The 26,780-nt window shown below is 56.7% G+C and overlaps 5 protein-coding genes across 14 annotated transcripts in view; 2 read left to right on the top strand and 3 right to left on the bottom strand.

Moving 5' to 3' along the window:
- The window catches only part of LOC128748620 (serine/threonine-protein kinase TAO1-like), a 22,966-nt gene extending 16,061 nt beyond the window's left edge, over positions 1-6,905 (top strand). For 4 of the 5 annotated variants that reach the window (XM_053847560.1, XM_053847558.1, XM_053847559.1 and 1 more), the window contains exon 21: positions 71-5,669. In XM_053847560.1, coding sequence (XP_053703535.1) covers positions 71-574 — 504 coding nt within the window. In that variant the 3' untranslated portion in view covers positions 575-5,669. Of the gene's footprint in view, positions 1-70; positions 5,670-6,880 lie in introns of those variants that run through there. The other variant, XR_008412811.1, reaches the window with a different exon arrangement.
- On the bottom strand, positions 2,813-4,755 carry LOC128748624 (protein ABHD15). The gene is made up of 3 exons (XM_053847567.1): positions 3,871-4,755; positions 3,587-3,816; positions 2,813-3,522 (listed from the first exon to the last, which is right to left on the bottom strand). The coding sequence occupies exons 1-3, from the start codon at positions 4,633-4,635 to the stop codon at positions 2,988-2,990; spliced, it is 1,530 nt and encodes a 509-aa protein (XP_053703542.1). The 5' UTR covers positions 4,636-4,755; the 3' UTR covers positions 2,813-2,987.
- LOC128748623 (von Willebrand factor A domain-containing protein 7-like) lies at positions 6,881-14,147 on the top strand. 2 transcript variants are annotated; one of them, XM_053847566.1, is made up of 17 exons: positions 6,881-6,987; positions 8,005-8,207; positions 8,270-8,542; positions 8,602-8,695; positions 8,773-8,904; positions 9,105-9,291; positions 9,360-9,532; positions 10,216-10,328; positions 10,392-10,508; positions 10,952-11,134; positions 11,208-11,340; positions 11,804-11,950; positions 12,021-12,113; positions 12,185-12,456; positions 12,518-12,808; positions 12,873-13,289; positions 14,026-14,127. In XM_053847566.1, exons 2-16 carry the CDS (start codon positions 8,013-8,015, stop codon positions 13,278-13,280), a joined length of 2,811 nt encoding a protein of 936 aa, XP_053703541.1. In that variant the 5' UTR covers positions 6,881-6,987; positions 8,005-8,012; the 3' UTR covers positions 13,281-13,289; positions 14,026-14,127. The 2 variants fall into 2 exon arrangements, with proteins under 2 accessions (XP_053703541.1, XP_053703540.1); XM_053847565.1 differs by having other exon boundaries at positions 12,873-14,147.
- Positions 13,417-24,955, bottom strand: coro6 (coronin 6). 4 transcript variants are annotated; one of them, XM_053847571.1, is made up of 11 exons: positions 21,297-22,147; positions 19,087-19,286; positions 17,908-18,030; positions 16,522-16,651; positions 16,275-16,453; positions 16,088-16,207; positions 15,919-16,023; positions 15,718-15,863; positions 15,357-15,414; positions 15,057-15,284; positions 13,417-14,106 (listed from the first exon to the last, which is right to left on the bottom strand). In XM_053847571.1, exons 2-11 carry the CDS (start codon positions 19,282-19,284, stop codon positions 13,984-13,986), a joined length of 1,410 nt encoding a protein of 469 aa, XP_053703546.1. In that variant the 5' UTR covers positions 19,285-19,286; positions 21,297-22,147; the 3' UTR covers positions 13,417-13,983. The 4 variants fall into 4 exon arrangements, with proteins under 4 accessions (XP_053703546.1, XP_053703544.1, XP_053703543.1 ...); XM_053847569.1 differs by lacking the exons at positions 13,417-14,106; positions 21,297-22,147 and adding an exon at positions 24,828-24,955 and having other exon boundaries at positions 14,760-15,284; XM_053847568.1 differs by lacking the exon at positions 13,417-14,106 and having other exon boundaries at positions 14,760-15,284.
- LOC128748622 (protein phosphatase Slingshot homolog 2-like) overlaps positions 22,295-26,780 on the bottom strand; it is a 15,965-nt gene continuing 11,479 nt past the window's right edge. For both annotated transcript variants that reach the window (XM_053847564.1, XM_053847562.1), the window contains 2 exons: positions 24,828-25,470; positions 22,295-24,265 (listed from right to left, as the gene is read on the bottom strand). In XM_053847564.1, the coding sequence (XP_053703539.1) occupies positions 23,330-24,265; positions 24,828-25,470 (1,579 nt within the window). In that variant the 3' untranslated portion in view covers positions 22,295-23,329. The remainder of the gene's footprint in view (positions 24,266-24,827; positions 25,471-26,780) is intronic.

Genomic DNA, 26,780 nt, shown 5'->3' with positions numbered 1-26,780 from the left:
AGCCGTGGCTCTCGGAGCCTTCCTCGCCGCCGGCGCATGTCAGCCAGAGGTGTGACCTCTCTCTCCTCAGATCGAGGAGGAAATGCTGGCGCTCCAGAACGAACGGCTGGAGCGGATCCGCTCGCTGCTGGAGCGGCAAGCGCGAGAGATCGAGGCTTTCGACTCGGAGTCCATGCGGCTCGGCTTCAGCAACATGGTGCTCACCAACCTGGCCCCGGATTCACAAGGTGGATGGGGGGGAGGCGGGGGCAGCGGCGGGGGTCAGGGCGGCCAAGGAGGAAGCCACTGGCCTGGCGGAGGTGGGGGCGGAGGAGGTGGGGTCGGCGGCGGTGGTCACCACGGTCACCACCATCAAGGCGGCTCCAGCTCTCAGCAGCCCTGGGGCCACCCCATGCTCTCGGGGGGCCCGCCCCCGTGGAGCCAGAGGGCCAGCGGGGGGGGCGCTGGAGGGGTGAGGAACAGCCCACAGGCTATGAGGAGGACGTCATCAGGGGGGAGGAGTGAGCAGGGCATGAGCAGGAGTGCCAGCATCACCTCCCAGATCTCCAACGGCTCCCACCTGTCCTTCACCTAGAACACACCCCGCTCACACAGCTCAACGCGGTGAAAACCCAAACGCTCAGTCACGTCTCCCGTCACCACCCGGTCCTGTGACCTTTCACTTGCCATAACCCAGCGTGCTGTGATCCACGTGTCCCCCCCGACCGACCGACCGGCCGGCGGGGCGCAGTGGGGGTGGAGACACGCCCGCTGTGGTGGGTTGCGGTGTTCCTGAGGCCAAATCCACGTGTGACTGGGTTTTGGGTTTTCACTGGATCTGTGAGACAGTGCAAGACTGGTCTCCTCGGGTCTGTGACCTTGAACCATGACAGTGAAGGCACTTTGGATGGGATCAGGTCAAGCCTGTCGGCCTACCTCAAGAGCTCCACGCCCCAAAGGTGTCGTGACTTGACAATGACTTGCACTTTGCCGCAGGTTTCCCGCCGCAGCCCACCTGTTCTAGACTTGCACGCACAGCTTTTTGCACATCTTTTGCTCACATGCACAAAGCAGGAGACCATTTGAACAATTCTGAAGCGGACGTTTCCAGAAGACGGCGCCCCACCTTGTTCGCCATCGCTCCTGTCCGAGGGGGTGACGCGAGCGATGTCCCGGGCGGCTTGGCGGCTGCTGACTGACTGACTGTCTGGGTGGGCCGGTGGGTGGGATGTGATGCTGTGACCTCCACTGCTGTGCCCCTGCCACCTTCCCCGGTCTGACAGCCCACTCTGTCTCACCCCCCTCCCCCGCCCCACGACCATCCTCGCTGACGTCCAGCTTTTCAGCCTAAAAATCGATCAATTATTGTACCATATAAATGTCCGATTCCAGAGTGGTATATAGCTGGAGGTGGGAGTCATGCATTTCTCTCTGTCTCAGCGGTGGAATGTACAGTCCGTCGGTCCATGTTGTATATTTGGAGGATGGAAAAGTGAGCGGCGGTGAGCTGATGTACAGCGACTGACAGGCGCCGGGCTCCACTCTTGCCCGGACCTCTGGAACAATGATCCGTGTCATGTGGTGTCAGGCTGAATGATTTTGCACAGTCTGGTCCTCCGCTCCCTGTGGATGTGGCTCTCCTCCTGCTCCAGAACCCCACGAGTCTCCCGCTCCACACGTCACTCGTGTCCCACTTGTATCTGCAAATGCTGCCTCTATTCTGGGAATCCACAAACGTCATGCTGCACTTGAACAAATGCCTTTGCTTTTATCTTGCCAACCTGTTTCTTCTTCCAGCTTTGAAAACAAGCGGGGACTCCCCACCTCCCCCCGCCAAAAACAAACATTTTAGCACAACGTCCCGCGGCTCTTTTATCATCATTTTAGCGGCAGAAAGAATCTTTTTACGTTGCTGGTGTTGACCCGCCGGCCCGCGGGGGCGGGGCCTGGCTCTCAGATGACTTGACTCTGGACCGGACCGTTTGCACTGATTGCACAAGTGAGTCACCAGATTCAGGAGTCGACTGTGATGGCTTTGCTCTGTGTACAGTTTATCAGTATTGCTTTGGATCCCTGCTGCCGGCTCTGGTGGATCCTGCTGTTTTACCCTCCCGGCCCGGGACCTGTATTCAAATGTAATTAGCGTGTACAGACTGTGCGAAAACGCTGAATGTTGCGGAGCAGGAGAGAGAGAGAGAGAGAGAGCTGTTCCTCGCAGATGAGTCAGTTCAGTGGTGTAAAATAAGTCCAAGCTTAGGGGGTACATGTCATATTTTGTTTGTAATGACTATTTTCTGTTGGAAGAGGGCTACTGGATAAAAAAAAAAAAATCATCTGTAATAAAGTAATTTTAATATTTACTTGACCTGTGTGTCATTGATGGATTTGAAGCGGCTTTCATTGTAGCGTCACCTGCTGACTGCGAGAGGAGCGGTGAAAGGGAAGTGGTCCAGGAAGTCTGCCACTATGGATGTGAGTAAGCCTCAGTCGGCAAACTGAAAATCTCTGCTACTACTGTATGGCTGGTGTGCTGCACCTGTCCAGCCAGCTGACCTTGTGAAGGAAGCTCGTGGTCTCAAATTGCTTTTTCTGTCTACTTTTTTACCATTATTATCTCTTATTACAAATTCACTCGTTCCCTTTGTTTGTTGTCCGCAAAACCTAATCATTTGTGTTGGGCTCATGAAAGTAAGGTGTTTCCGGCGGTTGGAGGTCGTGTCCCTCGTAAGTTTTGTTTCTCGAAGATCTCGCTCAGCCTCCAGATTCAGCGCTTATTTTGAGAGCGAATCCTTATCGTACGTACAAATGGATGAGGGAAAAGAAGAGAGCAGGATTATCATTCTTTAATATTTCATCGCACATGAAACTGTAACGTTGGTGAAAATCTCCCATTAAGGGCTGATTCTTTACTCATTAATCTCAAGTTCACGGTTCAAAAGAGATTCAAGAGTTTGATCCATTGCCATGGCTGTTGTGGTCACAGTTCTGTGTGGAGCAGAGCACAGCTTTTATCGTGTGTACGATCTCTTCCAGGTGAAGTGGGCCTCCTCACTCTGCATCATGCCCAGGCCAGGTCTGAGCGGTCGGCTCCTCCGCAGCACGCTGGGCCTCCGTCGGCTGCCCAGTCGGCCCACACCCACTTCTCCTGCGTCCTTCTCGACGTTCATGAAGTCAGCCACGGCTTTGAAGAACTCCAGCGCCGTGGCGTGACTCCAGTTCCGCTCCTGACCCGAGCAGGTGAAGCCACAGTGGCCTCCTGTGTCGGTCAGAGCCAGGAAGAAGAATGGATTTCTCTGGAAGAGGGGGAGGGGCAGCGTGGAGGAGCTGGGCAGCAGGGGGTCGTCGTGGCTGCAGATGCAGAGCACAGGAACCGCCACTTCGTCTGCGTCACGGAGGGGTTCGTTCCTCTGCCAGTAAGTGGCCCAGTCCCCGGCCCCTCCAGGGCCAGACGCCGAGCAGAAGAGAGTCTCTTCCAGGTCTTTGAGAGAGGAGCAGCCGAGAGCCCGGTCCACATCCAGCACCGGCCTGAAGGAACTGCGGTACCTTTGGGATGAGAGGAGGATGAAAATGGATCTGCCTGACGGCTGAAGGTCTGCAGGCCGCCGACCTGTGGAGCAGCAGCTTCCTCGGGTACAACACGGCCATGTTATAGACAGGAGGCAGCCGGGTCTGGAACCAGCGCCGGCCCAGGAGCACCGGAGAGATGGCCACGCAGGCGCTGAGCTGGGAGCTGGAGCCGGACTCTCCCAGGTAGGACAGAAGAACCCCGGATCCCGAGCCCTCGCTCACTGCCAGCAGCTTGGATGAGGGGTGGCGCTGGTGGATGTAGGCGAGCGCCTGGCCACGGAAGAGGTCAGCTCATCAGCTGGAAGCCCAGGAGAGTCTCCTCACCTGTTGCAGGTCTGCTGAGTCCCCGAACTCTGCCAGCCGTGCTGTGGTCAGCGGGGAGCCTGCTGTGCCCCGCGGGTGGAAGAGCACCGCGCAGAAGCCCTGGCTCACAGCCGAAAGGCACAGAGCTTCCAGGTGGGGGGTCACCCCTCCCCAGTGCTGCGGGATGAGGACCAGCACCGGAGGAGTGGAGGTGAAGCAGCCCAGAGCCTGTCCCGCTCCACTCCTCCTGCTCCTCCTCCTCGTCCACGCTGCTTCCATCCCAGCGGCCCAGTCCAGGGTGACCAGTCCTCCGTCGGCCAGCAGCAGGTGTTCTCTGGTCATCTGCAGCTGCTCTGTGGGGGGGCCCAACACCTGGCTGCTGAAGGTCTGGATGTGGGGGTCTGCCTGGGGCCAGACGCCGCTGCTGGCTTTGGTCAAAGAGGGACAGTTGTGGAGCAGGTGTTGAGCCAGAGCGGAGGGTTTGCAGACGAAGCGGAGGGCCTCTGTGGTCGGAGCTGAGCGGCTGGCGTGGGCGCCGCTCACGGGCAGATCCAGCAGCAGACGGACGCTGAGCCAGAGGATCCGTGCCGCAGCGTCCAGGGCCGCCTCCAGCCAGACCCTGGCTGGGCTCCGGCGTGGCAGCAGAGTCAGCAGGAGGAGCAGCGGCAGCAGACAGAGGAGGCCGTGCCCGAGAGCCATCCTCCAGAGCCGGCAGGTAGGTCCGTCCCGGAGCTCCTCACGCTCGCTGGACTTCTCCCCAGAGGTCGGCCCCGGCCCCGCCTCCATCAGTCATTGACCGTGAGCTGAGCAAACACCGGCCTCTCAAATCCTGCGGTGCCCCAGAGGTCAAAGGTCATCCTGCGATCTCATGCTGCTAAGTCAGGTTTGAATCGGAACTTGGAAATAAATGTAGATGGTGTTTTGGGAAGTACGCAGCCGTGGAAGTGACGTGCATGAATTTATTCTGTTTATCCCGAGATAATAAAAAAAAATAAAGACACGCATGTCACTTCCAGGGCTGCGGACTGTATAGCTTTGCCACACGTGGTGTTATTTTGGGTACAAGGCACTTGATCAGAGGGTTGAAAGCGCAGACAGTGACTGGCAATGTGCACGAACAGTTCTGAAGCCATGGGAGACACAGTGTCACCACACAGTGGTTCCAGGAGGATGAACACAGAAGCCTTGCCAGAGAGGCCACGACGCATGCGCTGACGTTTAGCGTTGTATCTCAAGATAACTGCTCTCTCGGGATAAGAAAAAATAAAGTCGTGAAGACGCGGAAACATTATGAGCCCTGCAGGACAGGCTCGCGCTCGAGATCTCGCCATGTGACGTGCAGCTGGGGTCTGTTTCATGTCGATCTCAGACTCACCACTAGATGTCACCGTTCAGTCCTTGTTTTCGAGCCGTGACTGATCCACGGAAGGTGCGGAGCAGGTGCCGATCTGAGACCCCTGTGAGCGACAGCCCCCCCCGCCGGGAGGTTGACATGGTTCAGCCCAATCCGTCTGTGGCCTCACCTGAGGCTCAGGAGCAGAGGCGCCACAACACTTGGTGCGCTCTGAACCGCATGGCTGCTCAGCGGGCTGGACCTCAGGTGAACTGCTCTCCGCCAGCTCTTCACTCTGGCAGGTGTGTGTGTGGGTCAGGTGTCAGTGTCTCCTGTGCTCGGCTCACTGTGTGACTCCTCTTTCACCCGTTGGCTGGAATCCACTCCCTGTGCCGTGGACCTTTGTCTTCCCGTCTCTTGTCCGGCCAGCAGCCTGTGCTCAGCAGGTCCCCAAACCTAACACGATGACGCGGTTGTTTTCCCCTCATGTGGCCTTCATGCGTGACCTGGGGCTGCCTCCTGAAGCTCCGCCCAGATCGGCTCAGAATGAGGATTCACACTAACGTGACATTCCGGCCTCGGTCGGTCGGTTAAGAACTGAAGCAGATGAGGCGTGTGGGTGTGACCAAACTATGAGAGGCATTTGCTCCCTGTTCTCGGTGGCTGGAAGTGCCAGTCATAACTGGGCTTCACAGCCGCTCTCCAGCAGCAGACGCTGACCTCTCGTATTGTTCCTTGTCTCCAAATGAACATGCGTTTTTGCTGTGATGGTGGCAAAACAAAGCTCTGGCATTATGGGGCACCGAATGTAAACATGAAGACGCACATTTTTTTTCCTGATTCAGCAGAAATCTTCTTCAATATTCTCACAGATTTAGCAAATATTTGTTAGATTTGAGACACTACACTTTAATGTTACGTCCCATTGTTTCATCTCTGTAAGTGTTAAAACCAGCTAAATATTACATTTAAATCAAAATCTTAAATCTCAGTTGTAAGGATTCAGGCGCCCCCTGCTGGTCCTCCTCTGCCCGCCCATCAGGCTCACAGGTGTGCCAGTTGCTCACCTGTGACGCGACTGAGGAGGAGTGATGGAACAAATATTTGCCAAATCTGTGGAAAATATTGCCAAAGATCTCTGTCCAACCAGGAGAAATACGGGCGTCTTCACTTCTACGTTGGGCGGCCCGTGTGGGATGGGACTGAGTTTGTTAAGCAAATCTCTGCTCTGTTGCTGTGCGGAGCTGCTGAACCACAGCCAGGTGTCGGACCGCTCCTCTTTCATGTGAACCCAGAGAAATCAGTCTGCCGCCGTCGGTTTTTAGTCCCTGTCATTTCTTGGTATCCCCCTGATCTTTTTAAGTTCACTTCCATGAGCTCATTTTCATTTGAGAAGTGAATATAACACTTGCAAATGTGGCCCTTGTGATGAAAACAATTTGAGTATCAGCAGGGAAATGGTTCATATTCTCATGCCAGCTGTCTTTAGGGTGTTTTTTTTGCCAGAAATGGAGGTGAGGATGTCAGGTTTTGGAGTCTCTATCGATGTCCAAAGCCGTCGGTTTTGGTGTCTGTGGTTGAGTTCCGTCACAGATTTTCCGGGAGCTTGTTTTGGTTGTGAGGCTGCAGTGATTTGACATTTCAGCCAAGGTGACGATCTGTTTCATTCGTCCGTAACAGTCTCTTTGCTTATCGCAGGACAACAGGTTGAACAAGTCCCACATGACCCCACCCCAGCCAGGAAGCTACCTGCACAGCTGCTGGAGCCAAAATCACCATTGAGAGTCACGATATCCTCCACGCAGGTACAGTGCACCTATCCTCTCTGTGTGTGTGTGTGTGTGTGTGTGTGTGTGTGTGTGTGTGTGTGTGTGTGTGTGTGTGTGTGTGTGTGTGTGTGTGTGTGTGTGTGTGTGTGTGTGTGTGTTGTGTTGTGTTGTGTTGTGTTGTGTTGTGTTGTGTTGTGTTGTGTTGTGTTGTGTTGTGTTGTGTTGTGTTGTGTTGTGTTGTGTTGTGTTGTGTTGTGTTGTGTTGTGTTGTGTTGTGTTGTGTTGTGTTGTGTTGTGTTGTGTTGTGTTGTGTTGTGTTGTGTTGTGTTGTGTTGTGTTGTGTTGTGTTGTGTTGTGTTGTGTTGTGTTGTGTTGTGTTGGTCTCTTGGTTCTGCTGATGGAAGCGCACCTGCCCGAGTGTCTCTCAGCAAAGATCAGGTCTTTGTCTCGGCACCTGTCTCCTCCTCATCAGTCCTGACCCGTGTGTCACGGCTCCGAGTTTCGCTGTGAGTCAGCGGCAGTTACGGGTGGATCAGGTGGAAGGTTCCAGGGTGAATCCTGTTCGCTCTGTGACCAACACAACCAAACGTGGCCAGTCTGCCTCTGCGAGACCAGTCATTGGGCACAAGCCAGTCATCGCACCAGCAAAAAGAGATGAAAGAGATGAAACCTGTTCCCAGCTGGCACCATTCACTCTGGCCCGCAATTGTGTTGCCACCTCAGAGGGAAGCTCTTGCTTCTTCGTCCAGCCGCACTAACTGGCCGAGTGTTGTTCTAGCTGGCAGAAGCATTTTGCTTTATTCAGGACAATCGTTTTAATCTCGTGGCCTGTCAGAATGAATGGCAGTCTGATGTTATGCGTCACTGGATTGAAGTGTTTTTCTTCCGTTTCGAGGCGCGTCACTTTGTTTTGAGAAGTGGTTCCAATGGCTTGGAATGTTCCTGTCCAACTTGACTGGGCAGAAGTTAGGAGGTCCAGCTGTCAGATCTGCGTGTGGCTGGTCGGAAGACGCGCTCGGTTCTGTGGCCATGACGCGGTCCATGTCGCCTCAGGCCCGACCATGGGGGGCGGAGGGATTTGGACGCTCGCGGTCACGTGCCTCCTGCTCATGCAACACGCCGAGGTGCTGGGCTTCGGGATTCTGCCCGGAGAGTCCCAGAACCACCTGGAGATCACGGAGGAGGCGCTGCTGAACGTGACGGTGCAGACCTGCCGAGCCATCTCTCAAGCCGAGGGCGCCGACTTCACGGCTCCGGTAGGAGGTCCGCGGTGACGGCTGGGGTCGTGCGGCCGTGACTCTCCGCTCCATCTGCGCAGGCGTCTCCCTTCACCGCCAAGTCTGTCGCTGCGGCGTGCGGAGCCCCCAAGTCCAGCAAAAGCCTGAAGGAAGCCATCACCCTCATCCAGCTGATGAACGTCCGCGTGGACATCCGCTACGTGCTGAACGCCAGCTTCCACTTCGACGACGAGCACATCAACGAGGGCAGGGCCATCATCACCAGCAACCTCCAGGCCGTCAAGGCCGCCAACAAGCAGGAGAACTACGAGGCGGCCAGGAAGGCTCTGGGCATGCTCATGCACTCGCTCCAGGTAGAGGCGCGCTGCGTCTCCGCCACGCGCTGTGCTCGTTGACGCCTGCTTCTCCTCAGGACTTCTACAGTCACAGCAACTGGGTGGAGCTGAACTTCGCTTTCCCCAACCCCAACCTGATCAGGTCGGACACCAGGGTGGGCAACATCGCAGGTGAGACGACGACGACGGCGGCGGCGGGGAGGAGGCCCCGGGAGCTCGGCCCTCGCTCACCGCCGACTGTGGCGCAGCTCTCACCAGAGCCACCTGCCGCAGCTGCGACAGAGACAACTGCACCAACAACATTCTGGAGGACATCATCAGCGACAGGGTGCTGACCACGGGCTACTTCAGTCTGAACCCCCTGGCTGAGAAACCAGCAGGTAGGAGCTTCCTGTGCCCGAGCCGAGGCAGCATGGTCAGAGGGGATCCTGGGAAAGTGCTTTGGATGCAGTCTTTCTTCCCCTCGCCTGTCTGACTGTTGGGTTTGTGCCCGGCCTTTATTTTATTTCATTTCATTCTATTCAACATGGGCTGGATGGGGCCCTTTGCTTGCAGTCGCGTCATGTTTCTGCCTCCGCAGGGAAGTGCAGCCACGGAGGAGCCGTGGATCTGACCAGTTCCCAGGAGCCCACCGGTGGAATCAACAAGGACTCTCTCACCGCCAGCCACGGCCACCTCCACACCAAAGCAGCCAGTCTGGCCACGGCAGCCACCAGCCAGATGCTGGAGGACGTGCGCGCCGCCGCAGGAGACCAGCCCTTCCTCCAGTGAGTGGCCAGTCACGCGCTCTGCCTCCCTCCCGGACGACTCACATCCGGCGTTCCTCCTCCCCCAGGATGATGGGGATCACCAAGGGATCCAGCCGAGGGCTCTGCATCGTGATCGACGTGACGGAGAGCATGAGCGACGACATCCAGGCGGTGAGGAATGTGACGGCCTCCATCATCCACCAGGCCGGAGCCGCCAACGCGCCGGCGCTTTACCTCTTGGTGACGTTCAGTGATCCAGGTGAGGACTGGGTCCGGAAATTGAGAAGAAGAATGATGGTTGATGAAAGAGCGACTGTTCGATGTGGGATTGAATGAGCCTTTGCGTCCGCTCATGAAGCTGTTGGACTGCTCTTCTGCTCCATGCTCCTCTCTAATGTGATGGAGTGAGCAGGAAGCCTGTGATCTGATTCCGCAGGGGCCGTGTGCGGCCCCATGCCTGTATTTTTGTGACCCGATTGACGTCGGACTGCAAATAAAACTGTCTCCATTTTTCTGCCTTTTTTTGTTCTTCCTCTCTTGGTCATCACCACTTCAGCAGTAAATACAGCATGTTCTTGTTTAAAACTGCAATTTTCTTCATTTTTGTGTTTTTCCTGTTCCTCAAATTACTTTGAAGGAATACTGAAAATGTCTTTTGAAATAGGTTCCATGGCATATCCACACGTCTTCATATCCTTCATTACATTGCATCTTCCGAGGTTCAGTTTGTCCTTGTTACTCCAGTATATATTTTGATAGATGTTTTTCCATCATGTTTCATGGTCGTCGCTGTCTTTCTTCTCACAACCGTTACAGTTTCTAATGTGGCCCTTCAGGAAATTGAATCGCTCACCTCTGTGCGAGGGCGGGTGTGGCGCCCCCTGGAGGCGTAATCTTCCATTGCACCTGTACTGTGGCTGAATCCAGTCATTTGTCCGGCAGATGTTGGACCTCTGGTGAGGACCACGGACCCAAACGTCTTCATGAGCATCATCAACTCGCTGTCGGTGTCCGGTGGGAGTGACGATGCCGAGAAGAGCCTCTCCGGACTTCAGGTGTCTCATTCAGCTTCCACCCACCTCAGGGTTTTAGAACGCGCTCGACTTCTTGCTCCACAGATGGCTCTGAACGCTGCTCCCAAGAGCTCTGAAGTCTTCCTCTTCACCGACGCTCCGGCCAAGGACAGGAGCATCAGCAGCACAGTCATCGCTCTCATCGAACGCCAGCAGACCGTGGTGCGTGCAACCTTCCCTCTGAGCTGCGCACAGCTGATGCGATCTCTGCACAGAAACATTGACACGGCGCAACACAAATCCACCCCGGACTGAATCTAAATCGCCACAGTTCCCGGGCTATGGAGCTTCTGGCCGTCCAGACATGAAGCCTGGTGACATCAGAGCAGTCAGATGAAGTTTCCTCCCTTTAAATAACATTTTTAATGTCACCCAGGTTCCATTCCTCAATGTGAATTATGAAATTGCAAATATTTTTAAACACTATGACAAGCTCACTACAGCAGTCACCACAGCCGACAGGTGGCTGACACTGGTCCAGCGCTCAGAGTGGCTGTGTTTGCTCAGACACATGGAACATTAGAGGGAACGTTGGGCGCGTGTCTCCGCCCCCGTCACCATGGTGGCTGTCTCATTATTCTCATCATTAGCGCCCTCTGTCGCAGGTCAACTTCATGGTCACTAACTCCACGGTGACCAACCAGAGGAGGCCAAGGGCGGTTTCCGACTCGGACCTGGAGGTGTACCAGCAGCTGTCCCAGGTCTCCGGAGGTCAAACGGTGGAGGTGCGGACCAGCGAGCTGCAGACAGCCGCCAACATCATCATGGAGACGTCCAACTTGTCTCCGGTGAGTGCTGTCACCGCGGCAGCGTCTTCAGCCGCAGCAGCAGCAGCAGCTCACCGTCCTCTCTGTCCCGCAGGTGACTCTCCTGCAGGTCAGCAGGAGCCCAGGAAGGACCCAGGAGTTCTCCTTCCAGGTGGATGAAACGGTGAGCAACCTGAGGGTCTTCATCACCGGACGCTCCGTGACGGTCACCGTCACCGACCCGTCAGGTGAGCAGCGCCAGAGACGGCGCATCACCACGTACACGAGACGTTAGGTGACGTGAATCGGTTTGAAGTGTTTGCAGTGACGACGTGTTCCTACACCAGTGGTTTGAACTGGAAACTCTATTGTCCTACGGTTTTCTCCCATTGCTGCTGAACGATGTAACACTGTTTTGGAGAGCATTTGTCCTGATGAATGACTCCATCGTCGTCTGAGTTTCCTCCATCCAGAGGGCAGCTCCTGCCCACGGCTGCCATGTTGGAGCAGACGCGTCGTCATCTGTATAACAGCGCTAACAACGCCATAAAGGTGCCACCAGGGGGCGTGGTCAGGCAGCTGAGAAGGAAGGAGACCACAGTTGCTTTGTCTCGCGCCTTCTCTCGGCCAGTCTGACACATGCGTCCATCATGAGTGAGCAGAGGTGGTGTGTTGTGATGAAGGTGGTGCTCCCTCGCCCTCCTTCCCCAGGCTCCTCCCAGGTGAGCGGCAGCAGCGGCTCGGTCATCTCCTCCTCTCAGACGGTGGGCAACTTCCAGAGTCTGAAGCTCAACGACGCTGCAGGGGCCTGGAAGATAAAGATGGAGTCCTCCAACCCCTACACCCTGAAGGTCCTAGGTGAGACCCGCCGACGCGTGGGGGAGAGGTGTGAGCGGAGCTAACATCAAAAGTCACCTTCATGTCAAAGGTCAGAGTGACCTGGACTTCCTGTTCGACTTCGTGCAGCCGTCGAGCGGCTCGTTCGGAGGCTTTGACGTCCTGGAGACTCGACCGCTGGCAGGTAGAGATCCCCGTGGCCCGACGTGTCTCTCGCTCCCATGAGTCAGTGACTGGAACCTCCCTGTGCTCCAGGCGTCAACGGCACCCTGCTGGTGTCTCTGACGGGGAGCGACGTGGCCACGCTGACCGAGGCCAGCCTGGTGGAGTCGTCCGGCTCCGCCACCGTCCCGGGCACGCTGGCGCTGCAGGACGACGGCAGCTACCTGGTGACGCTCGGCAGGATCCCGCTGGATCCCTTCGTGGTGAGGGTGACGGGCCGCGTGGACGGCGTGAGCACCAGAGCCTCCAAAGTCTTCCAGAGACAGTCGCCCACCAACGTCAGAGGCTCCAACCTGACCATCACGGTGGGCTCACCTGAGCGTCTCGGCTGGTGAAGGCTTCCAGACTCACGCTCGCTCTCCTCAGGCCGAGGCGGACGCCATCATCGTCCCAGGAAGTCCCTTCACCGTGCCTTTCATCGTGATGAGTTCAGGGGCCGCAGGAAACGTCACCATCCGAGCCTCCAACAGCCGCGGCTATGACTCCACTTCTCCCAGCAGTTTGCTGCTGGACGGCGGCAGCAACAACGGCAGCGTGACTCTGTCGGTGCCCCTGAACACGCCGTCCGGCACCGACGTGACCCTGGTCATCGAGGCCCAGTGGCCCAGCGGCGACGACGGCAACTACATCACCAAGCAGTTCACCATCGTCAACACGGTGAGTGCAGCCCGCCGAGCTCCGGAGAGCGTGCTGACGCAGCACTCTCCGTCCCCCCCTGCAGGTGACCGACTTCACGCCGCCGGTGTGTCAGCTCATCAGTTTGCAGACCAACTGCTCCCTGAACGTCAGCGCCCCCCGCTGGGCCGTCTCTGTCCGCGTGTCTGACGGGGACGACGGCACCGGCGTGGAGCGGGTCAGCCTCCGTCAGGGGAACGGAACCCTGAGCACCCGACTGGACCCCGGCGACGGCAACGTCACGCTGGCCGACTACCAGGCGGCGTGCTCGGACGCCGAGGCCGAGCTGCTGCTGGTGGACCGGGTGGGCAACGTGGGCTCCTGCGCCCTCAACTCCAGAGACGGCGTCGCCGGGGCCAACTCTGGCTCCGCCCACTTGGCGTCGCCACTCGTCGGCGTGGTGATGCTGGCGGGACTGGTGCTGCAGCTGCTGAGGGAGCTGGACCTCCAGTGACACAGCACAGTGAGTGGATCATGGCCAAAACTGTAGCTCCTGGAATGACACACACGATGCTGCCTTTAGCAGTCACTTTTATTGCCACTGTCAATCACTAACTTTATCAGTCTAATAAAACCAATGTAATCAAACCAGTCCAGAATCACAGCGTGAACAAAGCGATCGTTTCACAGATGATCCGTGGTTCAGTGTCAGGGATCTGGATGCTCACTAGAGTCCAGATCAGTGGCCTCAAATGGCTCCACACATTCCCCACGCACTGAAGACGCCTGGCAGGGAGGGTCCGGGTCAGCGGTCCAACTCAGTCCAGTCTGGCTCGGGGGCTGGAGAACACACGACAGTCTTGTTCTGTTGCTGGTCAACTGTTTCCAGCCGCTCTGCCTCCTCCATCTTCACCACAACGTTCCTCCAACTCTGTCCTCTCCATGGCTCCAGTCACATGACGCAGCCGACTCTCGGTGAATGGAGTCAGACTTGAGTCAGACACGTACAAAAACACAGGTTTTATTTTCCTCTCGTGGAGTCGGCGCTTTACAGAGCACACCTTCAGTTTCACCACTATTTACAGTTTGACTCAGGGGAAAAAAACGTCCACAGTGTTGGAAGCGGAGCGAGTCGTCTCCCTGTCCTCGCCACTGGGGCCGACGACTTGGCTCTCCTTCCACTCGGCAGTGCCTTTGGGTCCAAGTCGCTGACACGCTCAGGCTGTGCCGTTGGTGTACTGAGAAAGTTTGTTCTCCAGGTCGCAGATCCGCTTCTCCTGAGACAACACTGTGGCCTTCAGGTTGTGGATCTCCTCCAGGAGCCGCTCCAGCAGCTGCGGCTGGACAAGAAGAAGAAGGGTGAGAAGGAGGAGGACGGAGAAGGATGGAGGGAAAAGGAGGAAGGAGGGATGTGGATGAAGGAGGAGGATGAGAAGGATGGAAGAGGAAGGAGGAGGATGAAGGAAGATGGAGGACAGAGGAGGAGGATAAGGATGGAAGAGGAAGACAGGAGGGAGAAGGACGGAGGAGTTGGAGGAGGATGGAGAAGGATGGAGGGAGAAGGAGGGATGAGGATGAAGGAGGAGGATGGAGAAGGATGGAAGGGAAGGAGGACGAAGGAGGCATTAGGATGAAAGAGGAGGTAGAGGGGGAAGGACGGAGGAGGATGAGAAGGATGGAAGAGGAAGGAGGAGGATGAAAGGAGTTGGAGAGGAGAGGAGAGGAGAAGGGAGGAAGATGAAGAAGGAGGATGAAAGAGGAAGGAGGACAGAGGAGGACGGAGGTGGAGGAGGAGGAAGAAGAAGAGAGTGAGGATGAAAGAGGAGGAGGGAGGAGGATGTAGGAAGACGGAGGAGGAGGAAGGAGAAGTCGGAGGAGGGATGAGGAAGGAGGAGGAGCAGGAGAGAGAAGGTCACTGTCAGCATGGGGGGGTTGGCAAGACACTCGCTCAGGGCACAGCGCCCCCGTCTGGAGGTAGCCATGACTGACATGTTTTAAAGTCTTAGTTCAAATCTAAAACGATCTTTTCCCTCCCTCTGCCAACCTGCAGGAACTTTTTTTCAGAAGCTGCTGATACAGTATGTGGACTATTGTTGGCTTAAAACTCACGTCCCACTGCTGCAGCCTGTACCTCAGCTAGCCACTTCCCTGGCTCGCAGCGTGAACTTTGACTCGGCCTCGGCGAGCCGTGACCTCTCGGTGTTTCGTGAAATGTCGTGAAGGTTGGAGGTCGGTGTGAGTGGAGGCTCTGAAGGCCAGATGCTGGTGTGAGGAAGTGAACCTGACTCACCGGCAGAGTGTTGGAGTCGCAGGTGGAGATGCTGCGGCGGGTGGTGGGTCGCGAGTCCAGCATGTTCTTCCGGGCCACCTTGAGCTCCCGGCTCTTGGGCGGCACGTAGCCCTCCCTCATGGACACCAGGATGGGCTCCTCGTCGCGGCCGTCCAGCCACTCCTCCGCCTCCATGGCCGGGTCGGGTCCGGCGGTGTCGGGGTACAGGTCGTCCTGGAAGAGGTCCGACTGTAGCAGAGAAGGCGTGAGTGAGTGGAGGCCGAGAGGCTGGAGCCCCGAGCGACGGCGGAGGAAACTCACTTTCCTGGGAACCGTCATGGTGATGGGCTCGCACTTCTTATCGTGGAGCTTGTACAACCTGAGGAGGAGCAGAACCGTCAGGAGTGACTCGCCGCAGTGTGAGGCGTGTGAGGCTCAGTAGAAATATCAAATCGCAGACCTCCATTTCAATCCAAGGCATCATTCTTTCAAATGTGTTGACATGAATTTGAAGCCCACACGATTTTTAATGGCTTCACCTCGGGCCCCTTTTGAGGTTTCGTGTGTCCTACTTCTCAGGGGCCACTAGATGGCGCTGTCAGTGGTGCCATTGAAACCTGGCACCACCGTCAGCCGGAGCGCCGAGGCTCATGACCCGGCCCTCCCTGCGACCTCATCTCACCGAGCGATCTCGCACTTGCTGACGTCCACGCCCCTCTTGGGCATGAAGCCCATGCCCCGCTGAGGCTCCTTGCTGCTGAAGGTGCTGAGGTAGTGCACGTAGGGCGGCTCCTCCGTGATCTCGAAGTAGCGCACGCTGCTGTCGCCCTGCACCACAAGCACAGTGAGAGCGCTGCGGCGAGGGGCCGGGGCCACGGCTCACCTTCCCGCACAGGTACACCATGTTGGCGTCGGGGTCGTAGTAGGGCAGCAGCACGCCGTTGCTGGTGTCCAGCTCCAGCAGGGCGATGGGCTCCTCGAAGTTGGTCTGTGGAGAAGAAGCCAGGAGGGTGAGGTCGGGCGTGGGGCCCCCGTCAGCGGCGCCCACTTACCGGGTCCCACAGGCCCAGCTCCCGCTGACTCATCCTGGTGAAGCCCGTGGTGAAGATGTTCCCGTCCCTGGTGAAGATGGCTCTCATGGGCCGGATCCCCTCGTGTGGAGCCAGGCGCTCCTGAGGAGGAGACACGTGAGGAGCAGCGAGGCTGAGCGGCGGCGATGGCGCCTGGAGGCCAACTCACGGCGACCACTTCTCTCTTGCGCGGGTCGCAGACGCGCAGACGCCGGTCCTTGCACGTGGTGCAGAACAGGCTTCCGTTCCTGTTCCAGCTCACGCTGTAGATGAGGTCCGGGTGGTCGTCCAGGACCAGGACGGCCTCGCCGGTGCCCACGTTCCACACCATCACCAGGTTGTCACTGCCTGGGGGCAGGGCAGAGGTGAGCGCCCCCTGGGGAGGCCAGGGGAGGGCGGTGCGGCGCGGCGCCTACCTGCGGTCAGCAGGATGTTGCGGGCGGTGGGGTGCCAGCTGACGATGCCCACGCGCTTGGAGTGGCCCTCCAGGACCACCACGGGGTCCGAGAGGGGACGGCTGAGGGAGTGGTCCGGGATCTGCCACACCTGAGGGAGGAGGAGGAGGAGGTCAGGAGGTGCAGGCCTCGGGTCAGCGGGTCACCTGAGCCATGCTGCGAGTCTTCAGTCTTCTTCTTCATCATCATCATCACATCACCTTCATCACTATCACCTTTATCATCATCATCACCTTCATCATCATCATCATCACCTTCATCATCACATCACCTTCATCACTATCACCTTTATCACCATCATCATCACCTTCATCATCATCATCACCTTCACCTTCATCATCATCACCTGCATCATCTAACTCAGCACTCAACATGTCACATCAAAGCAACAAATAAAATCAAGCAGGCTTCACATTATACCTCACACACACACACCTTTGTATCTCTGTCCTTGTGGGGACCTCTCCTGGCCATCACCCTTTCCCCAGCCTCTCCCCCTGAAGCTAACCATCCAAAACACATGGCCAGTTACGCAGTCATGAGCTACTTTTACTGACCTTTTAACCCTCTAAACCTTGTGAGGACAGGCCCAAATGTCCCCACAAGAAGGTGTCTTGTCAAGACTTGGTCCTCACAAGTATGGCAAAACATGACCACGTGTTTCTAAGAATGAATCGAGCCCACTCACACACACGTGTTTCTAAGAGTTGGTCCTCACAAGCAGAGCTAGAGCCGGTCCTCACACGCACACATAGAGACAGGTCGCTCACACAGACGTAAACACTGCTGGTGTCTGCAGACGAGGCACTGATCCTTCGATCTGACCATGACATCACTGCGATGCTGCTGCTGCTCCGGTCACTCTCACACTGACACACACAGCTGTTGCCGTGGCAGGAGCCGGAAGATTCCGAGGGGGTGTGGTGGTGACAACTGCTCCCGCACACAGGAGCACGATGCACACGTGGCTGTCCTGATGTGTGTGTGTGTGTGTGCGACATTTGACTGGGAAACAAATGTCTGTTCAGCTCTGACTGGTTCAGCTCGAGAGTCTAGTGAGGACCGGACCAGTGTCTAACCTCCACAGAAGAGTTTTAAGTCCCACCAAACCAGCTGACCCCCACATGAGATGAATCTCTTCAGACTCAGCAAGCACCCGGGACCAAACAAGGCCAGCCTCTCCACACACACACACACACACACACACACACACACACACACACACACACACACACACACACACACACACACACACACACACACACACACACACACACACACACACACACACACACACACACACACACACACACACACACACACACACACACACACACACGGCGGTACCATGGCGGTGCAGTCCTCGGAGCCGCTGGCCAGGATGTTGTCGTCATGCGGACACCAGTCGATGTCCAGGACGGGCCCAGAGTGTCCGATCACCAGGGGGTAGTTCTTGTCCACGCGACCCGTCTGCAGGAGGAGAGCAGCTCTGTCAGTCTGAGCCGGTCCCTCTTTGGTCCCTCTGACACGTGTGTGGGCTTGTTGTCCTTTTTGGGCCCGTTTCACCCCAAGTGAGTGAAATCTCAGCCTCATGACTCTGAGGGAGGAAATCTGAGCACTATACCTGATGATATGCGAGTGTGTGTGAGTGTGTCAGAGAGGAACCGGACCCTAACTGATGACCAGGACCAACAGCAGAGCTGCTCCCAGCCGCGTCTCTCTCTCTGCTGTCAGAGTGTGAGTCTGTGAGGACACACACACTCACTCATCTGCGGGTATTAATAGCAGTGACGGGGCGATGAAAGGGCAGTTTCTCTGGTGGCTCTCCGGGGACGCGGCGTGGGGGAGTCGGACGGCGGCGAGTATTAATAGTCGTCTGTTCCATACCACTCCTGCTCTTCGTCACGTCCAGCTCGCACATTACACAACTCCAGAGAACCTGTCGGCCATCTTCCACAGGAAAACCTGCTGAGCTCGGCAGGTGGGCCGTGACGGGGGGGGGCACCTGCGGTCACCACCGAGCCTCCACTGCTCGACTGGGAGGATGCCCTGGGGCTCTCCTGCTGACCCCTCAGGTCCACTTCCGTGGCCCTCTGCGCCGACGTTAGCGGCGGCTCTCTGATGCTAGCTGAAGCTACGGCGCCGCATCAGAGCTGGACTCACGAGTCGGACACGTCTCGCCAGGAACCTAGCTTTTGTTCTGGTTCCCTGAAGCGCCAGGCGGCTCTAACCTGGACCTGTGGGGGGGGGTTGGAAACATGCCGAGTCAGCAGAGCAAGGTGACCCCCAGTGACCCGGCTGAACCCGAGTGATGCCCGTGTCCTCACTCAGAGCAAGTGATCCAGGGACTGGGATCTGGCCTCAGGCCTCAGTTGGACCCTGCTGGACCCGCTCCAGCGCAGACAGACTCATGAGAATCATGTCGATGGGAAGCGACGGCGTTGCATGAAGCAGTGAAATGAAGCGTAGACTATGGCTGAGACTACGGTTGAGACAAGTGAGCGGGGGCTCAGACGCAGGACTCACCTTTGACAAGGGCAGCACCAGGAAGGCTCCTCCTCCGCTGGACTCCACGATGACGGCCAGGAACTTGGGGTTGACGGCGCAGAAGGAGCTGTCCCACGTCACCTTGGAAACACGGATGTCATCGTAGCTCTGCTCCGCTTTGACCGACTGACCGAAGACGTGGCGAAACTTACTCTGCCGCACGATGCTGCGACTCATGGCTGAGGAGGAGGACACCAGGAGACACAGTCGTCAGTTCACCTCCTCTCAGGAGGAGGAGGCGGGTACCCGCGGCTAGGTGGGAGCGCAACACCTCCCATCTGAGACGTGAGAACCGCCGAACTCCTCCCGGAGCCGGGACGTCTCCTGAAGCTTTCACACACTTTCATGCATCAAGGAACAATAAAGTGGAGAGACGCTGTAGCCCCTCGCCCTCAGAACAGCGGCGCCCCCTTCAGAGCAGAAGAGTCGACTGTCCCACCGATCACCATGCGAGACATGACAGCGAGTGAGGAGGTGAAATGTGAACAGCACCGTGGCTAAATTTAGGCATGGATAATCCCGTCTTCAGAGTCACCCAGCGACCGCAACGGAAACACATGGACCGCGTCCGGGTTTCTCAGCAGAAGCCGCCCGACTGCCCGGGTTTTGCGTGGGAAACCGTGGTGCAGCATCTTGGTTTTTATCTTGATTTTGGAGGTGTTCCACCAGGTTGTTTGGCTGGATTTCACCGCCCCAGTATTAATTTCTATGACTTCCGGGGCACTGCAGATCACATGACCAGCTCTGGGTAACACTTGATGGAATAAAACGCAACACAGTGGGATCACTGAAATAAAGCCACTGTCGTGAGAGGGCGGTGATGCCATGGGCCAGCGTCCTGAGGGTGTTGTGGTTCATCCTGACAGCCTCTTCTTCTGTTGCCCCGTGTGATGAGGGCTACTGCACCTCCTGGCCGACTGAGCTCAGTGCACCGGCGACGACACATAAACTTAATAATGGTAATAATATCAGATCAGAGGTGAGGACGTGAGCGGCCTGGTGGCGCCGGAGTTGTTCACGCATCAATTTAACAGAGAAATAACTTGTTTTCAGGCTGAGAAACTTCTGAAAGAGTGACGCAGGACTGTGGGACTGCGGGAGAAGCTGTGCTGCCGCACTGTGACACTGTGTCAGTTAGCTGCTGCCTCATCTGCTCCACAGAAGCATTGGTCCAGGAAGGTTGTGAAGCTCCGTGGTGTCGGCTCCTCTGGCAGAGAGCACGAGCATCAGGTCATGATCACACTCTGGTGAACATGCTGGGCTGTCCTCCAGCCTCCACGGTGGAGCAGAGGAGGGAGGCACCGGACCAGCTGATGTTTGTTATGCTGCAGGAGCCACAGGAGAACAACTGTCTGACTCCAGCGGGAGACTTCGACCTGCGTCCTCACCGATCAGCATCACTTGGATCCATGAACTCATGGAATACATGTCAGGACTCGAGCCTTCTGAGGAGTAGCAAGGTTCAATGTCAGTCAGTCCAGACTCGGTATTCAAGCGAGTTAAAGTGAAGATAACATTTATTAGAAACACGAATCAGCGGCTGTTTTTTGTTGTGTTTTTCAACAAGACATGGAGCAGTTTAATCAGATTATTCACCCAATATTTGTTAGTTTCATGTTGTAAACATTCAAATTGAATCCGTCAAATATCAACAGTCTGAATCGCTGGTCTCAGACTTTGAAAAGTTCGATCGCTCTCCTCTCCAGTCCTCCTCCTTTCTATTATTATTATTGTTTGATCTATTTGGTTTTGGGGGATCGTACTTCTTTAGACAGCAGTTGGACGCTATAATTCCGACCGAGGCGGGACGGGACTCGGCCCCCGCCTCGCCCCCTCTCTCTCTCCCCCCCTCCCCCTCCCACCCCTGCCCTCCCCAGTGGCGCATGTCCGCCGCGGCCCTGGGGCCCGGACCCTGCCAAAGAATGACATTGCCACTTTCCTAATATAGACATGACACACTGCGTCCCACCCAGAGCACCCGCGAGCCACACACACCCCCCGCGAGCCCGGGTCCCCAATAGCCCCGGAGTGCAACTTAAATTGCCGCTAAAGTTGAAGACGCAGTGAACGCACCCCGCTGTCGCCGGTGACTGGTGTGTTCAGGTGCCGCCGGCGACGCGCGCTCAGGGACGGGGCTCCTGTTTTAGGGCGTCCGAGGACGCTGGCGACGCACTGCAGCACTCGCTCACCTCAGGTCTTGGGGAGACCCCTCTTCCCTGGGCAGGTTGGCGGGTTCTGGTGGTGAAGAGCGGCTCCTCGCGGCTCGTATTCCAGCAGTCGTGAACTGGTCCTGGAGCACTCGGGGCTTGTGACGCTGAACAAGGACTCGACAGAAAAGAGAGAGAACCGGGACCAGGCGCTGGAGAGGAGGAGGGAGGGGGCGGTGGTGGTGGTGGGGGGTGATCTATTTTGGAAGTCAGTGCGGGAAGCGTCAGGCGCCGGGGACCGTCGGGGGGGCGGTGGAAGTCCCGGGGTCACTAGCGGCTACCAGCACAGGTGATGCGTTCAGGTGCACCGCCGCGTGGAGACGCGCACTCATAACCGATTAAACATGAAAACTGTGATGAACTTGTTAGTCGCTCAGGTGAGGTCAACCATCACGCGCCTATTGAACTGTCACTGGGACGAACGGCCGAAACTTCACGTCTCCAGTCACTTCCTGTTGCCAGAAGTCTGAAAGGGTTTCGGCTAAAAAACCGCTATAATATCAGTGCACAGAACAAGGAACTGAATGTCAAAGTAAATAAACACAATGGTGAAGTATTCTAGGAAGTCGTTTAAAAAGTAGGCGGCTTGATAGTCTGAAACAAACAGAGATAAAGGCGAGCTCGTGAATTAAAAACACTTAAATAGTTTAAAAATGAAATAAATCTGAAACATTTAAACAAGAAAAATGAGAAATGAAGTCAGAAAAAACCCCAAATCAACTTAAATAAAGTATAAAGAATCTGAAAATTGACCGGTATTTACCAAGGAAACCGCGGTATAAAACCGAGAGTGACTCGGTGAGTCAGAGCCTGAAACCCAGCACCACGCCACAGCTGGCCGGAGGCTGTACCGGCTACTGTCGGCAGGGGGCGCCTCGGTCTCGCACACGCACTCGGCAGAACAAGCTGGAATCGAACCTGCAACCGTCTGGCGGCTGCCAGCACGTGCTTCAACAGGAAGTTGCCACAGACCAAGCGACTGAAATTCCACGTTTAATCGTCACAGTTGAGGCGAATGATATAAAAGACGTTGTACAGTGATATCGTTCCAAAAATAAAAGTTCCGAGGAAAAGTCAACTCCAAGGTAAAAATGCTTCCCGAAACAAGAGTGACACCAACGAGCCCGGGCGAAATAAAAACGGAGTAAAGTGCATGTGCGCCAGACCTGGTGTACAGCAGCCACAGGCACCTCCTCCACACGCGCACAAAAGTGACGTCAGTTAAAAAAAACAACAAAAAACCGCACGCACAGATATATAAAAACACATGTCCACACCCCCTCTCCACACACGCGCGCACACACACACACACACAGAGTTAAATAAGTCGCCGGGTCGGTGACGCTGCCTCAGACGGATCAGAGGTATTGAGTCGAGAGGGATGGACGACAACCCGCCGCCGCCGCCGGAGACATTTCTTCCAGTGAAGCTCGCAAGTGACGACGGGAGGAAACTACATTCAATGGAAACGGTCGCCACTTGTAGGGATTCAGGAGCCGTGGGGGGGGGGCGGGCCCAGGAGAGGACGCCGTCTCCACTCTCTCTGGCCGCTGATGGCAGCTGCCATCAAACGCCTCTTCTGAGGACCGTCTGTGTTGAGCGTTTCAAAGCCATGAGCCAAACAAACGGGGATGAAAAGCCTGGCTGACTCGCGTGTCCTGGGAGGCTGCTGTTGGTGAGGGCCGGTCACAGACGGCTGCTGTGTGGTTTCTGGTGTTAAACTGGAAACAGCTGATGATACCTGGTGACGGGGGATGGCTTTGCTACAGACGTCAGATTCAGAAGGAAACACCCTCATCCGGCTGGCCCCATGTGACCCGCCCTGCAGACTCTGGTCACGTCACCTGCCTGACTAGCGACTCCGCCCAGAGAACATGTGCTGACTCGGCAAAGCCAAGTCTTCCAGGACTGGATTGTTGCTCCGTTAGGGTTTCACGCAGCGCCTTCTGGTGGACGTGCTCCACGAGTCCGATAAGGCAACAGGCAGTGGTTTGTCTGGCCGGCTTGCGCGGAGGTCACATGGTGTGGTAGAGGGCGCTCACGGTCCTCTTCTTCAGCCGCCGCAGCGGGTGAGTCCGGCCGTACTGCTGCCGCGGGGCCGCTGTTGCCGGCGAGTCTGTGCCGGGCTCCTCAGGGGCCGGCGGGGCCCCTTGCACGCGCTGCTTCTTGGAGTCGTCGGCCAGCGTGGGGAGGGGCGGCGCGGGTGGTGCGGCGCAGGCACGGCTCAGCTCCCACTCGCTCAGCTCATTGGCCAGCTTCTCCAGGCAGCCCAGCTTGGCCAGAGAGGCGGAGCGCTTCATCAGCGAGGGAGGGGTGAGCCCCGCCTGCCGGATCCGGGCCTCCACCTCCCGGACCCGCCCCTGGATGCCGCCGCCGCCGCTGCCTTGCTTCTGCGCCGGGTCCAGCCTGCAGGCCCCGCCCACGCTGACCTGCTGCAGGAAGGCGCCCAGCTCGCACAGCGTCTCCCAGGTCTCCCTCATGATGTCACAGCTGGGCGGCCCGGGCCACAGGTCCGTGCCGGACTCCAGCTCGGTGACGCCCTCCAGGCACAGGAAGCTGACCGAGGTGAAGGGCGACTCGGTCGAGGTAGTGATGTCTGGCAGCTCAGCAGGCGGCAGGAGTCCGGTGCGTCCGGCGCCCTCCGTCTCCTCGCCGGCCTGGCCTTGAGCCGGCCGCCACTGAGAGCACGACGAGCTTCGGGTCAGCGACGGCGGCGACGAGGACGGCGACGGCGACTCGCGCTTCTTCAGCTTCTGCTCCAGCTGCCGTGTCGCGCGCCGCACCGACCCTCTCGTCCAATCAGAGTAGAGACGCTCCGTCGTCTCCTCCTCGTCCCTCTCTTTCGCCGGCGAGGCACCGTCCACCTGCGGCTTCTTCGGCTCCGCCTCCTGCTTGTCATGAGACGGAGGCGGGGCAGGTTTCAGTCCTGCGACCTGCACAAGGCAGCTCACCTGCCGTGAGGAGAGAACAAGGGCCATTCATCCACTTACAACAGGCAGGTACGACTGGCGGCCAGCAGGGGGAGCCATTCATCCCACTCACAAACGAGTGGGAAATGCAGCGCTGGCTTTTCTGTCCTTCAACGTAAGGCAGTGTTGGTGAAGCTCGTGCGCAAATGTGGCTCGTAAAGCTGCGTGTAGTTCACCCTGACACTGATTTATAAGATATAGGTGTCGTGAGATTTGCCTTTTGTCCTCCTGAGACCGGCGTAGCTGGAGAACCGAGGCAGACGCAGATAAGTGTGAAATATTGAAAGTATTATGAATATAGAGAATTTTCTTGTCATTGATAAATATTGTATGTCGTTTAAATATTTCACACTTCATATCATATATATGTGAAAGATTTAAAGGACATACAGTGCTTCTAAATGTCTTTAAAATCATATACATGAATATGTGAATGTGTAGTGAGAGTGTAGGTTCGTGTTGCAGTTCAAGTCTGCACAACACAAGAGTGACATCAACATGTGCCCCCCCCGCCCAGGTGACTCGGGTGCTGAGGGTTCCTTACCGCTCTTCTCTCCTCCTTCCCGTCCATCACTTCTGGCACCGGCTCCTTCCAACAGTTCTTCCCCGACTGGCTCCTCCCATCGCGGGTCATTCCCTTGAACTTCTCTCTGGCACTGAAGAAATTAATGTGGTCTCCACCGTGGCCGAACAGCACGCCGCCGTCTTGCTCAATGGCACTGGAGTTGCTTATGAAATCACTGGTTTGAAGGACGGGGGCGGCGTCCGGAGACGGGCCGGACTCGCTGTTGGGCTTGTGGGCAGGCACTGACCCCTGAGTGGGTTTAGGCGACACCTGAGAGCAGGGGTGGGGGGAGGGGGACGGCCTGTCAGTCCTGGGAGGCTCAGGCACCAGAGCGGCGGCTCTCGACTGCGAGCGAGGCGGAGCCGACTCGCACACGCCGTTGGAGAGAGAGGCGTGAGCCGGGGCCGACACCGGGCGGGCCCCGGCCTGGGAGGGACTCTGGGCCGTGGCCAGGGACTCCAGCAGCTCCTTCACTGAGGGGCCCTCCGTGCCGGCGCTCTGGTTGTGGGGGTCGGAGCGGCCCAGGCTGTGCGGTTGAGCCAAAGACTTGGACAGAGGCTCGTGGTGCTCCGAGAGGTCACTGTCAGAGTGCGACCGCCACAGTTTGTTGTGTCTCTGTTTACTGTCGGAGGAGAGAGAAGCAGACGTCAGTCTCCCACACTCATCAACATGTCGACAACAAGCCTTCTCCCCTCTCATTTTAGAGAATTCCCTCCAGGAAGTTCTTGTTTATTTACCCCTGAATCCAGAAGATTTACCGCCTGATTTCCTCATTTCTTTGAATTGATTTAGATGAAGGCCTCCAAAACGCAACCCTGTGACTGGTCCTCATATTTCTCTGTATTTTTCTGCGCTTGCTAACTTTAAATATCTTGTTTGCCTCAGGACCCGCACTCCGCCCGCTAACAGTCTGTCCCCGGGAAGAAGAAAGAGCTGAGCCAAAAGACACCACACATCCAGCTCTCACCGAGGAGCACGAGCATTGGGTGGAGACCAAGCTAGTGACCTCTGCTGGAGCCTCTCTGAAGGAAGCCCTATCTGGGAGGAGGGCTCAGGAGAAGCTCTTCACTTCAGCCGCTGCCCCCACGACCCATCCTCAGGTCAGCAGCGTCCTCTGTGGCCTTCCTCTCTACCTTCTGCCTGGCAGTTCCAGCATCTCAACATCTTCATCTACCAATGTGCTGGCTCTCTCTCTCTCCTCTGTACATGTCCAAACCATCTCCATCCAGCCTCCCTGACTTGGTCTCCTGAACACCTGAGCACATGTGCTGTCCCTCTGATCCTATCATCATTCCATCCTGCCTGCACCTGCTTCTTCACCTCTTCCTCACACTCTCCATGGCCCTGGACAGTTGAGCCTCAGTACTTCAAACCCTCCACCTTCTTTATCTCTGCATCCTGTAACTTCACCTGTCCACTTGGCTCCCTCTCATTCACACTCATGGATTCTGTCTTACTGCGGCTAACCTTCATTCCTCTCCTTTCTAAGGCAAACCTCCACCTCTCTAGCTGATCTTCCGCTTGCTCCCTGCTCTCACCACAGATCACAATGTTTTGCCAGTCCTCACTTTGTTAAGCCCCATTTTAAACTTGAGGTTGAAGGCTCCAGTCTGGTTCATGTGTTTGGGTGGAGAGGCTGGGAAAAGAGTTGTGTCCATGACGGTCCTCACTAAGATAGGAAGACATATATATACCTGTACATATATATATGGGTGTGTGGGCTTGATGATGCTACTTAGTGGCCTAACAAAGCACTATCCTTGTGGGGACATCACGCTCTCATGGGGTCGGTCCCCACAGGTCCAAGCACAAACTTGAGGTTGAAGGCTCCAGTCTGGTTCATGTTTGGGTGAAGAGGCTGGGGATTGGTTTGTGTCGGTGATGGTCTTCATTAAGGTAGGAAGGCAAACGTGGGCGTGCGTGCGTGCGTGC

This window comes from Synchiropus splendidus, chromosome 17 (assembly GCF_027744825.2).
Source record: "Synchiropus splendidus isolate RoL2022-P1 chromosome 17, RoL_Sspl_1.0, whole genome shotgun sequence".
Lineage (NCBI taxonomy): Eukaryota > Metazoa > Chordata > Actinopteri > Syngnathiformes > Callionymidae > Synchiropus > Synchiropus splendidus.
This window is presented reverse-complemented; position numbering and strand designations above follow the sequence as displayed.

What these genes read in the sequence shown, in the direction of transcription:
- coro6 (XM_053847569.1), bottom strand. Translation starts at nt 19,284, where the DNA reads ATGAGTCGCAGCATCGTGCGGCAGAGTAAGTTTCGCCACGTCTTCGGT. An exon ending in TGGTGTACCTGTGCGGGAAG is followed by an intron (nt 15,864 to 15,918) that starts GTGAGCCGTGGC and finishes CTTGTGGTGCAG; the next exon opens with GGCGACAGCAGCGTGCGCTA. An exon ending in AGCAAGTGCGAGATCGCTCG is followed by an intron (nt 15,415 to 15,717) that starts GTGAGATGAGGT and finishes GCTCCTCCTCAG; the next exon opens with GTTGTACAAGCTCCACGATA.
- LOC128748623 (XM_053847565.1), top strand. Translation starts at nt 8,013, where the DNA reads ATGGGGGGCGGAGGGATTTGGACGCTCGCGGTCACGTGCCTCCTGCTC. An exon ending in CAGGGTGGGCAACATCGCAG is followed by an intron (nt 8,696 to 8,772) that starts GTGAGACGACGA and finishes ACTGTGGCGCAG; the next exon opens with CTCTCACCAGAGCCACCTGC. An exon ending in GCTCCAACCTGACCATCACG is followed by an intron (nt 12,457 to 12,517) that starts GTGGGCTCACCT and finishes CGCTCTCCTCAG; the next exon opens with GCCGAGGCGGACGCCATCAT.
- LOC128748624 (XM_053847567.1), bottom strand. Translation starts at nt 4,635, where the DNA reads ATGGAGGCGGGGCCGGGGCCGACCTCTGGGGAGAAGTCCAGCGAGCGT. An exon ending in ACTCAGCAGACCTGCAACAG is followed by an intron (nt 3,817 to 3,870) that starts GTGAGGAGACTC and finishes TTCCGTGGCCAG; the next exon opens with GCGCTCGCCTACATCCACCA. An exon ending in AGGAAGCTGCTGCTCCACAG is followed by an intron (nt 3,523 to 3,586) that starts GTCGGCGGCCTG and finishes CTCATCCCAAAG; the next exon opens with GTACCGCAGTTCCTTCAGGC.